At 46.6% G+C, this 12,028-nt stretch overlaps 1 protein-coding gene across 1 annotated transcript in view; it reads left to right on the forward strand.

Annotated features, from left to right (window-relative positions):
• The window catches only part of LOC104514670 (solute carrier family 22 member 2-like), a 13,548-nt gene extending 4,137 nt beyond the window's left edge, over nucleotides 1–9,411 (forward strand). Inside the window, exons 3-11 of the mRNA XM_010158415.1 lie at nucleotides 1,563–1,717; nucleotides 2,499–2,667; nucleotides 3,510–3,624; nucleotides 4,172–4,278; nucleotides 4,445–4,659; nucleotides 6,478–6,586; nucleotides 7,324–7,436; nucleotides 7,890–7,989; nucleotides 9,345–9,411. Coding sequence (XP_010156717.1) covers nucleotides 1,563–1,717; nucleotides 2,499–2,667; nucleotides 3,510–3,624; nucleotides 4,172–4,278; nucleotides 4,445–4,659; nucleotides 6,478–6,586; nucleotides 7,324–7,436; nucleotides 7,890–7,989; nucleotides 9,345–9,411 — 1,150 coding nt within the window. The remainder of the gene's footprint in view (nucleotides 1–1,562; nucleotides 1,718–2,498; nucleotides 2,668–3,509; nucleotides 3,625–4,171; nucleotides 4,279–4,444; nucleotides 4,660–6,477; nucleotides 6,587–7,323; nucleotides 7,437–7,889; nucleotides 7,990–9,344) is intronic.
• Nucleotides 9,412–12,028: the final 2,617 nt, after the last annotated feature.

Consider the following 12,028-nt stretch of genomic DNA (forward strand, 5'->3'; position numbering starts at 1 on the left):
CTTGATTTCTGTCCAATATTCTAGTGAATTTTTACTCATTCCATCCTTTTTCCCAGAATGGACTCTCGGACAATGATGCACAGCTTATAGGAGCAAAGGAGGGGGTATGTAGCAGCCATTCATCCAGGCCTGACAGGACATGAAACCGCAGTGTGAGCAGATCTCACAACTGTCAGAGGTGACAGACTCTTCAGGTCACTCTTCCAGCACAGAAGTGGATTAAGCAATCACGTTGGCTAGTGAAGGCATTTCTTGGCAGCATACGGCTGTGCAAGCCAACAGAAACCAGAGCTCCCAAAACCCACAGCCATTTATATCTGAAATAGTTTCTCTCTCTGTCAGAATACTGCAGGGTCTTGTTACCAAAGTTTATTATCAAGCAGAAGTATGAAAAGACATGAGGGAGCAGGAATACCATTGCTGCTAAAATAAAACACATACATGTCATAACATCTACTGATCTGCTCACTGCCACCCTGCCCCAGTTCACACCCGTCCCTGTGCTTCAAGCACCCAAGAGCAATAGAAAAAATCCCATACCCAGAGAGTGTTGTGCTCAGGTCAAAAACAAATGCAGAAGCCTCAGATTTAGTGGAGGCAATGAGAAAAATCCCATGAATTCTGTTTTTCCTGGATATGAGATAGCCAACCTCTTCTCGTCAGGCAGCCTGAGTGCAGCTGGAGTGCTAGTTTTCCCATGGATGAGATTGCTACAACCCACTATACCTGGGACAACTCCTGCAAACTTTTCAGGCGCTTCAGGGGTGGTTTCATGAGTTCTTTCCAATGTGCTTCTCTCTGAGGGATTAGACTTATTCATGTAGTGGATCGATCTCTGTGCACACATCCAGGAGCTGACTTTGATATTCAAGAATCATAAGTGACTTTAAGGCGAGTCAGAAATGTCTGTCTGTCAGGCTCATGACAGGAGGAAAGTTTGAGCAATGGGATCTGCGGATGTTATTGTGGAGAGCAGAAGTCATTTCTTTTGGCTGGCATTTATTATCATGCTATTTTTGTTAGTGAACATGGACTAATTAAACAGTTTTTATAAATCATACTTCTAACTGAATATATATCTCTGTCAGCAAGAAAACAAATGCCTTTCTAGTGTTCCAGTAAGCTTGTTTCTTCTGGAAAAAAATTATTTCTGACTATCAGTGAGGGAATGACAAATAACAGAGATGTACAAAACTCTCTTCAGTAAGAGCTCAATAATCAGTTGAGGTTAATGAGAAAACAGGTAAAGATCACAGTTACCGGACAAGACCCCCATTAAAAAGCTATTGCAGCTTTGGAGACGGGCTGAAGAGCCATATCAGAGCAGTTTTTGAACTCATTAGCTAAGTCATTAACCAGAAGTGAATGACAACCTGAAAACACAGCACAGGGGAGTCCCCTGAGATTCCATCAAGATGAAAAATTCTGCAAAGGGAAGAGAAGATACTCAGAATGAACAAAGAAGGGAACAGGGACCATGTCCATCTTCTTCAAACCCTTTGGCATGCCACCCTACTGTGCCAGCAGCTGAGCCTCTTCTCTTTTCTCCTTTTTCTCCGCAGGTTTGGCCGCAAACTCTGCCTCCTGGTCACAGTCCTCGTCAATACGGTCTCCGGGGTTCTCATGGCCTTTGCGCCGAGCTACAGCTGGATGGTGATCTTCCGCCTGATACAGGGACTGGTCAGCAAGGGAGGCTGGCTGACAGGCTATGTCCTCAGTTACGGCAGCTTGCGGTTCCACTTTCTGAGCAGGAACCCCCTGGTTTAGCAGCAGGGCTGATCTGTAACAAGAGTAGACATCAAGACTCTGATAGTTACTGCTGAATTGCACCTCTTTGCTTAAATGGAGGTGTTTATGACCTAAGCTTGCACCAGCTCATAGACATAAATTTGATAATTAAGAGGCAGCTCTGAAAACTGGGGAGCATTTGTACCTGGAGAGGCATGTGCCAAAAATCAAGGAAAAAGTCTAGAGACAAGAACTGATAGAAAATGCTGCAAAGATGCCTGACACTTTTCCAGGAAAGGCAGCAAGCGGTGCTGTGAGAGGCTTGTGTTTCACAGCCTCAGTGTCAAAATTGTTTTTGTTGTGCTGTTTCACAAGCTTGGTGGGGAGGGAGGCTCTGTTCCCAAGTTGTACCAGGAGGAGAGATGGAGGCAAGTGCCAGCTGACTATCTTATTTTCCCATTTATTTCTTAGCTGGAAGGAATGTGAGGAAGCAAGCAACTTTTGCCCCGTGTTGATGGGTGACACCCTCAAAGGCAGGGACAAAGTCCCCAGCTGACCAGCAGAGGAGGGTCAGGACTTGCCCTGTGCTCCACACCAGGGAATTAAGCCTGTTCTGCTTTTCCACCCAAACCCACACCCACACCCCACGCTACAAGGGCAGGGCTAAGCATAGGGAGTCCCCGTGATTTTAACTGGCAGGAGCTTTGGAGTTCCCCTGAATCTCCAAACCAATTTATTTTCTCTGTGGCTCAAGCAACTTGTCCTTGCAGTTGCAGAATTCGTTGGCTTAAACTACCGGAAGGCAACAGGCATCATTTACCAGGTGGCTTTCACTGTGGGACTCCTCGTCCTCACCACCCTGGCCTACACGCTTCCACACTGGAGGTGGCTCCAGCTCACGGTCACCCTGCCCAATGTCTTCTTCCTGCTCTACTACTGGTGAGTGCCCCGTTCCAGCTCCTGGCAGCCCAGCCGGAAACAGGGAACTGTAGCTGGGAGATGTGGCTGCTTTGTAGGGATTGGCCACAGTGCTGCACGTTGGACTCCCAAGAAAACATCGGATCAGACCTGGCAATTTTTCTGTTGTTCTATTATTTTTCTGTTGTTCTATTCCCGCTGCCCAGGGCTTTAGTCTGAATCACCTCAGAGAAAGGGACTGCCAGCAACACGTCGTAACGGTGCCATGTTTGGCGTCCTTGCCACCCGTCACAAATTTATAAGTCATTATTTCTTGAACAGTACTTGAGCTACTCTGGGAAGTGAGTTTTTCTAATCATTGATTAAAATTGCCTTTTTTGGTTTTTTGATGCAATCAATAGACCTTTGTTGACTATTTGCCAAAAAAAAAGAAAAAGTGAAAATGCTCCTTAGAGCATAACAGGTGGTGAATTCTATAACATATATTGTTAATTTTTGACATGAAGAAGACAAAGGATCAGGTTTACAGCTGATCTTTTCTATATCCACAGACTATTAGCCATTTCTAAAACATGTCAACAGAATTTATCTCAGACTAATGTTTCCAAACTATAATAAACTGGGTTTAGCCTTATTAAAAAAAAAAAAAAAAAGGTTATGTTGTCCTTCAAGTGGAGCACAAATCAGAGTGCAGTCACAGAGGCACAACTACCGCTGAGTCCAGTACCACCCTTGGATATTCAATAAGATAGGATTTTCAGGCTAGGATCCTAGCCTGAAAAACTCTGTTGCATTTTCATTTTCTGTGTACCTGTAATGCGCATTTTCCTTCCCCGTAGCTGTCACGCTTATATGTGTTGCAGGTGTCTGCCTGAGTCTCCCAGGTGGCTCATAGCTCAAAAGCAAAATGACAAAGCTATGGAAGTCATTAAGCACATCGCCAAGGGAAATAATAAGAAGCTACATCTCTCTTTCCAGGTGACTGCACTGCATTTTCTGCACATCTGCAAACCTCAAGGCAAATAACGTTATGAGTTTAGGATTGGTTTGGGTTTAGAGTAGGGAGCAACTTAGCAACCAAAAGCACTGCAGTTCCCTACAACAAAGGCAAGTGAGTTTTCTTCTCTCTGACTGCCTAGGACCCTCACAGAGCATATCTGGGAAAAAAAGACTTGCAAAGATAGCCAGCAGACAGGAAAAATTCTTCCTTTAAGTAGTATCAATCAACAGTAAACTCATCACATCTCATGACTTAAAATTCCATAACATCCTTATTCATTACTTTTTAAAATGCTTCTTCATGCCATGCAACAGCCTTATACACATGGCTATACATGAAGACTGTATGCATTTTCATGTTTCCTTTCCCCAAAGCATTCTGGAGAAATTATTTTGCCCTCAATTACTTATCTGGCAAATGAAATCCCTCATCCTCCCATTAATCCAGAGGAAGATACTGAGTTCAGTGCTCAGTACTCTCTCCCCTGCCCACCGTAATCTCTTCTCCTGTCCATTGTGCTCCCAGAATCTCGGCTCTGAAGATGAAGAGCGACAAAAGCTGAAACCTTCATTTCTAGACCTGGTCAGGACACCTCAGATCAGGAAACACACATGCATTTTGATGTACAGTTGGTAAGGGAAGGCTTTTGCAGCCCAAATGGAGGTGTGTGATTTGGTGTCCTAAATCGTCATCATTGATTTAAGCCTGTTTTGCTCCCAAGCAGCTGCAAATCTCAGTTCTTTGCATAAACTCTCTCCCAAAGGGTTTGGCTTCATCTGCACCCTGTTCTCTCCCCAGGTTCACAAGCTCCGTCCTCTACCAGGGGCTCATCATGCACATGGGAGTAGCCTCTGGGAACATGTATCTGGATTTCCTCTATTCTGCGCTTGTCGAGTTCCCAGCCGCCTTCATCCTCATGCTAACGCTGGATCGCATTGGCCGTCGCCACCCCTGGGCTGCGGCAAATGTGATGGCAGGCAGCGCTTGCCTCCTCACAGCGCTAGTCCCAGAGAGTGAGTCACGCAAACCTCCTCTGTCAATGAATTCTCTCCCCGTCTCTTGGTTATTGCCCTGGAAAATGGAAAACAATCCTTGATAACCTGGCCCATGTCAATATTGTGATCCAATGAAGACCAGTACCATGAAAGCTAATGTATGTCCCACCATCAGCATTTATACCAGCTAATGAGAGGTTGGAGAAACGGGGTGAATTAAATTTCCAAAATGACATCAAATCAGGTGGCAAGTTGCAGGTGCTAGATCATGAAGCATGTCATGTTAAATCCACAATTTTTGTCTGGCCTAAAATTTGGATTTGAAGGCACAATTCAGGGGTTTTCATCCAAAAATCCCCGTGTTTTCTGTTTCTAAAAAGGAAAAATGTGTGGTCATACACACCCACTGTGGTACAGTTAATGCTTTCTGCCGTCAACAGTGCTGCTGCCATGAATGTAAGAAATTGAGCAACCACGGTGACAGGCACTTGGCTTTCGTTTAGCTAAGCATTTGCGCCAAGGGCGTGGTCTCAAAGCAACGTGTCCCTTAAGGGCTGCTGAATGAAGCATCTTCCCACTTTTCCTTTATGGGATACAACCAGACTGAAACCACAGGCATAAGAGTGCCAAACAACTGTCAGCTCAGGGGTTGACAAGGACAAAACCACAAAATGTTATGCAAAAATGTCGTAGTCAAAAAAACCACAGTGTCTGGACAACAGAAACTGAATTTAACAAGTCACTGGGGAGTGCAGGGGCTATAGAAGGCACAGCTGGGCTTTGCAGGGAGAGCGCAGGGGTGGGAGTCCTGCAGCTGCTGCCTGTGCCAGGGCGTGGGGAGCAGCAGTGCCCGGCTGAGTGTCTTGCACCGGGTATGGGTACAGCCGGTGAGGCACTGGAACAGGTTGCTCAGAGAAGCTGTGGATGCCCCATCCCTGGAAGTGTTCAAGGCCAGGCTGGATGAGGCTTTGAGCAACCTGGTCTAGTGGAAGGTGTCCCTGCCCATGACAGGGAGGGTGGAAATAGATGATCTTTAAGGTCCCTTCCAACTCAAACCATCCTGTGATTCTATGAAGATGCCATGGCTCAGCCTATGGTTTAATGCCCTGCCGGCCTTAGCGGCAGCACCCACCAACAGAAACCCCTGTGTTGCCTGTGTTGGCACTCCCAGCTCCAAGCCAAGACACCTTCAAAGCCCATAGCCCAAAGTCCAAAATCCTGGAAAAAGGTTGTTTTTCACCCCCTCATCTTGGTATCTAAAGCCCACATGGCACCACAGAGGTGTCCTGGACTGACTCTACACACAGGGCTGGGATATTCATTTATTTGCAGCAGGCATCTGTTGCTCCAGGTGTGAAAGCAGTTGTAGAGCACACACTGAGAGACAGGGAGGCAACACAAACTTTTCCCAGCCTGAAAGCCATCAGAGGCCTCTGTGCAAAATTACGGAACACCTTGCTGATAAGCAGATTCCAACCGCCAAACCATACAGCTGCCCTCTGTTTAGTTTTATTGCAAACAAGAAATGGTGTCTTGCATAATCGTTCAGCTAACGCACTGAATATCCTAAACCACTTCATATCTTATATTTCTCCTCTCTGTGATAGCAACCTAACAAAGTCTCAAATCTTGGTTATTTGCTTCAATCACAAGACAATTGCAATATAAATTCCCGACTGAGCAAAATGGAACACCATGGTGTGGTACCCTCTTGACCTTTCATGGCATCAAACTTACTGTTCCCTTCAATTAAATCTTTAATGCTGTTTTATATCAAGAAGAGAAAAAAAAATGCAGTTTTGTATTCCAACCTTAATGTGCACAATGTCTTTGCAGCTCTTTATTGGCTTAAAATGACTGCAGCTTGCTTGGGCAGAATGGGAATAACCATGAGCTATGAAATTATTTGCTTGGTAAATCCTGAGCTGTATCCAACATTTCTCAGGTAAGCACACCATCTTCTGTTAGCTGGTAAAAGCACCATGTGTTTCTCTGGGAGAGACTGCGAGAGGCTGACTCCAGGCTGTGGATGCAGCTGAGGAGCCTGTGGTCCATGCACTGCCCTGGAAAAGGAGCTTGCATGCATAAAACACACCTTGCAAAGGTGGAGAAGAGCTGCTGGCTACCGTAGCAGAAACCCACCGCGTACCCTGGCCAAAGCCCCTTCCCTGCTTCTGAGCCCAGCAGTGAAGCAGCAGGTTTCTGAGAGGATGTGTGAAAAACCTTCCCAGACACCCTCCAGGCTCCCCATCCAGTGCAGCTCAGTGAACCAGAAGGCAAATGCTCGTTAACATCTCTCCTCCAATGTCAGGCTATTCTCAACGTCCTGCCTTGTCTAACTCTCTCTCTCCTCACCCATTTCACCTTGTGCCATTTCTCCACAGCAGAATGCTCTACCTGTTCTCTCTTTTCATTATGTTCACCATGATAAGGGCCTGGCCTCCCTAAACCCTGGGCTGTAATCTGTCTTTTCCTCCCCGAGACTCATGGCCCATCCCTTTTTCCATCAGGTGCAAATCCCCTAGACAAGGTGCTGACCTGTGCATCCCAGCAGCCGGGATGGGCGAACCCCAGTGGGTCCTTCCAAGGTGCTGGGGTGCGGAGCTGGACGAGGCACCCCCAGGCAGAGCCAGCGACATGTGTGCATGCATGTGTGTGCACACCTGTGTGTGTGTTTTGCAGGAACCTGGGAGTCCTCGTCTGCTCGTCCATGTGCGACCTCGGAGGGATCATAACGCCCTTCCTTGTGTACAGACTGGCAGAGATCTGGCATGAACTGCCCCTGGTCATCTTTGGTAAGAGACCTGCCACACGGGCCGGTTGGCCACAGCCCAGATGAGTGAGTTTGGTGATCTATTTCCCACCTTTAAAAAATGTGGAGAGATGTACATTCATGTGTGCACACATGTGAGAGACAGCTTGGTAAATCTGGGTGTGTGGAAGTTATAGCAAAGTCACCCCGTAGTCCTTTCTGCAGCAAAAGGGACTCCATGTTTTAGGGACAGCTCTTTCAATCTCTGAATTCCTTCTGCTGATCCCATCCCAAGGGAGAAAGGTCTTTGGGTTCGGCACCTCTCACCTGCAGTGTGGTTACAGGACCGGAGGTCTGAGCAGGATGGTTTCTTGTCTCCCTACAAAAAAGGAGTCCTTATTCAACAGTCAGAGCAGCTGTGTCTCAATGATAATGAATTAGTGACTTGTAATTAATCTCAGACATTGCCTTTGTCATCCTTGTTCTATGTTTACAGCTGTGATTGGTTTAATTGATGGTGGCTTGGTTTTGCTCCTACCTGAGATGAAGGGAAAAGCTCTGCCTGAGACCATTGAAGATGCTGAAAATCTGCACAGGTATATAGCATTAAGCATCCTCCAGCAGAACAGAGCAACTCTCCTTTACATCTGCAAAATCTGCTAAAAAACACCGATTTATTACACCTCTCCGAGGATCTGTATAAATACAGTGGATGGATGTTTTGTAGGTAACTCATCCCTGATAGCAATATCAGGCTCTGGGCTCCCCTGTATGATCTGACCAGAATCCAGTAACACCTTATGGAAGAACCAGACAGTAAGAGTAGGTGTGGAGGGTGGTTTCACGAGCCATCTGAAAAGCATTGATCTGGGCTTTGGTCACTCCTGAGGCAGCACTTAGAGCTGCTCTGCCTGGAGAGGTGTCTGTCAGCACGTGAAACACATCCTCCCTACCATGGCTGGCTGCTGCTGTCAGCCAAAAGTGGCTTCTGAGCAGAAGGGCACCTTGGCACAGCAGCAGGAGCTTTCAGCATCTCGCTCAGCCACCCTGCTTGACCAGGGAAGGGGAGGCAGAGGGGTAAAGACAAGGCTCCTTGGGGAAAGGCGAGCAGGTTGATGGCAGGGAAACCCTACTCGAGCTGACTGTCATACCTGTGTGAAGTAAAAACAGGGAACACAGCCCTCAGTCACATCATGCTCCCAAAAACTTAGCAGTGCCGTCTGTGGCTGCCAGCTACGCCCTGCATGTGCCCAGGGGTGCTCACCACCCTGGTCTAATCTCCTGTACACAGCTGTGCCAGTGATGGGATTGCTGATGTCCCTCTCACACCCCGTGGGGATAAAGCTGGCTGAAGTGTGGTTTTAAATATGGGGAGCAATGCAGGCAACGTCCTGTGGGTTCAGTGCTTTCTCTTTCTGGCACAACCTGCTGGAGCAGCTCCTAGGCTGAAAGTGGAGCTCCACAGGCATTGAAGGAGACACTTGGATTTACTGAAGCTGATGTGGAGTCAAAAGACACTTGGCCTGGTAAAAAATTGGATGTGGGAGGGAAACGACCCAGCCTGGCCAGAAGGAGAAAATAGCACAGGGTAGAGCATAGAGAGGTTGCCTCTAGGAAAAGTTAGCAAGTCCATACATACAACCACACACCCAAACATTAGTTTAGAAACCACCTAGAATAAAAGTTTTTACAGTAGAAAATGGCAGAATTGAAGTTACTAATGTTACTGTTGTGATAGGAATTTCCAGACAGCTGCGCAGCTGCAATAAAGCCATAGAAAGTCTCCTTATTCTGCTGCTTTTCAAAATAGTCTAACCTATTTTGAAAAACTGCTAGTGATGAGACATCAATTCAACCCAGTTTTCAATGAATGTAAGTATAGGGATTATTTGGTGAATCATACTGTTAGTCACCAGGAGCATCATCTGCCTTTTCCTCTTTTCTTCTGCAGGCAAAAGAGAAGAAAAGAAAAAATTATTTATCTCCATGTTATGAATTCCAAAGCTGCCTGCAAGTAAGAATCACAGAAGCTTTTAGGTTGGAAAAGGCCTGTAAGATCATCAAGCCCAAACGTTAACCTAACACTAAACTATGTCCCTAAGCACCACATCTATGTGTCTTTTAAATACCTCCAGGGATGGTGACTTACCCAGCTCCCTGGGCAGCCTGTTCAATGCCTGACAGCCCTTTCAGTGAAGAAATTGTTCTTCACATCCAATCTAAACATTCCCTGGTGCAACTTGAGGAAGTTTTCTCTTGTCCTAGCCCTTGCCACTTGGGAGAAGAGACCAACACCCACTTCTGCTCTGCAACCCCCTTTCAGGTAGTTGTAGTGAGCAATAAGGTCTCCCCTGAGCCTCCTCTTCTTCAGGCTAAAAAACCCCCGTTTCCTCAGCCACTCCTCACAGGACTTGTGCTCCAGACCCTTCACGAACTTCGTTGCCCTGCTCTGGACATACTCCAGCACTTTAAGGACCTGTTTTTCACAGATCTACATGTGTTGGGGCAGGGAGGCAGAAGGGGGCCAGCAGAGCAGCCATAGCAAGCCCAGCCCTCAGCTCTACGTGCAGGGATGAGCCAGGGCAATGCACTGATCTTTTCCCCATTGCACTCTCCCAGCTGCCACCAGTCTGAGGCTTGGGGACTTCCTGAGCCACAGGTCTTCTGCCCACATTTCTGCTTCAGCCTCTCCTGAACCATCCCCACGGAATTTTTCTATTTGCCTTCTAATCACATTCGCACTTCTGGCATCCCAGGGCATCTGGCAGCAGCAACTCGTACAGAGTGGATGGGAAATTCAGGAAGGAACACTTTCTTCTGCTTCCTATAAAACTAAAAATTTGGGCTGATCACTCACAGCTCATTTCTCTAATGAGTGGGAACAGAATTATGAGCTCAACTCACCTTCTCCAAGCTACACCTGATTCTGCTTGAAAGCAAGAATGTAGACAATAACTGAATTATGGTCACAATTTGCCCTACACCCCTTAAAATTTTGGTTGTGCGGTTGGTCTATTGCTCCTGAAGTCCAACAAATTGGCTGCATGAGACAGTCCTGCCACCCAGCAGTGAGCACTGCCACTGCAGAGCCCACTCCAGGAGCCTCGGTACATCCAGAAGCTCCTCTTCCTTCCCAGTTTACTCCCCTTCTTCCAGAGAAATAAATACAAAAAATAAGTACTTCTAAGCCAAGACTAGCATTTAAACTTTGGCATCCCAGAATTTGACTGAATTTTAGGAAAGCTGGAAAAGAACAAGAAAGGCAAAGAGGAGTTGGAGTCAGCAACAGCTCATGGTGGGGGGGGCTGTGTCCAACTACAGCATCATTAGTGATCAGTGATGGGGTGGGGGGAGAAAGCCCCACCATGGACAACCACTGGGAGTGGCATGAACAATAACAGGACAATCTGCATATTAAAGCATATTCGTGCTTGTGTTTACACGTTTGTTTCCCTAGTGCCATGGGTTTGGTTTTCTGCATGGCCAAACTCCAAAACAGGTGTAAGGAATAACGACTGAGGCAGGGGGAAAAAGGTGAACCAAATAAAGGATATGGCATTCTAAGTAGATCTCCCTCAACAACATGCTGGAAAAATCACTGCTCTAGCACTTTTGAAGGCTGAAGTGCTCTTGGAAAGCACTGAAAATGTGATTCACATCATATTCCTCAACTTGCATAGGTTCTCTGGATTTGGGTTTGTCTCCTGATCAGTCTCAGATCTGGGAAAAGGCCCAATTTCTTCATATTTTAAAACATTTACAGACTGCAGGATGACACAGTACCATACAGTACGGATGGGATTGGAGCAAGTTGCAAAGTTGCTAGATTTTATCTAGCATGTGCATTATTTTGAACACACAATAAACAGGAGAGCTAGAAACCACAGGAGCTTTGTACTGGCCTGTAGGATGTGATTTTCTGCCAGTTCATGGACACATGCACACAATAACACCTTGAAAAAACAACCATGTTAAGATTACAGCTTCCAGACAAGTGTAAGGACAAGACAGCTTAAAGAGTCTCTGATACACTGCAGGGCCTGTGGCCACATTTGATGGGATAAAATTAGCACTGAAGACTCCAAATAGCATCTGTGCTGGCGTGGTGGTGTTTTGATGCCGGTGCTGACAGCAACAGCAGAGGACAAGAATGGTGCTTCGGAAGTGCCACCCTGGTCCACATCTTCAGCCAGGCTGTCCATTAGGGAGAACACCACAAATTTTGTAGAAATTAAGAGAAATTCTTTCCAAAATCCAATTACTGAAGGATGGTGGGTACCCTGAAACATGGAGTTTTTATGTTCTTTTTGAGCTCAGTCCTCATACTGTGGTTTTATGCAGCTGGGAGTGGAACAGGATCATCTTAAAAGGCCAGTCTCACTTTCATTAATATGGACACGGCCATGTCCAAGTGCTCCCAGAGTTGTCTAAGCCAGACAGCAGTTGGGGCCTGAAGCGCTCCTTCCCAAGCTCCAAGGACAGCCCTGCCACTGAACTGGTTAGGCTCCAGCACCCCAGGAGCAGCCAAACGTCAGCTGCTGTTAAGGGAAAAGGAAGCTGGAAAACCACTGCTTTATCTAAGGCAGGATATTAGCTGGCTTGTCTCACACCCTGGAGAAGATACGCTCCTACCAC

Source organism: Eurypyga helias, unplaced genomic scaffold, assembly GCF_000690775.1.
Source record: "Eurypyga helias isolate BGI_N326 unplaced genomic scaffold, ASM69077v1 scaffold16379, whole genome shotgun sequence".
Classification (NCBI taxonomy): Eukaryota; Metazoa; Chordata; class Aves; order Eurypygiformes; family Eurypygidae; genus Eurypyga; species Eurypyga helias.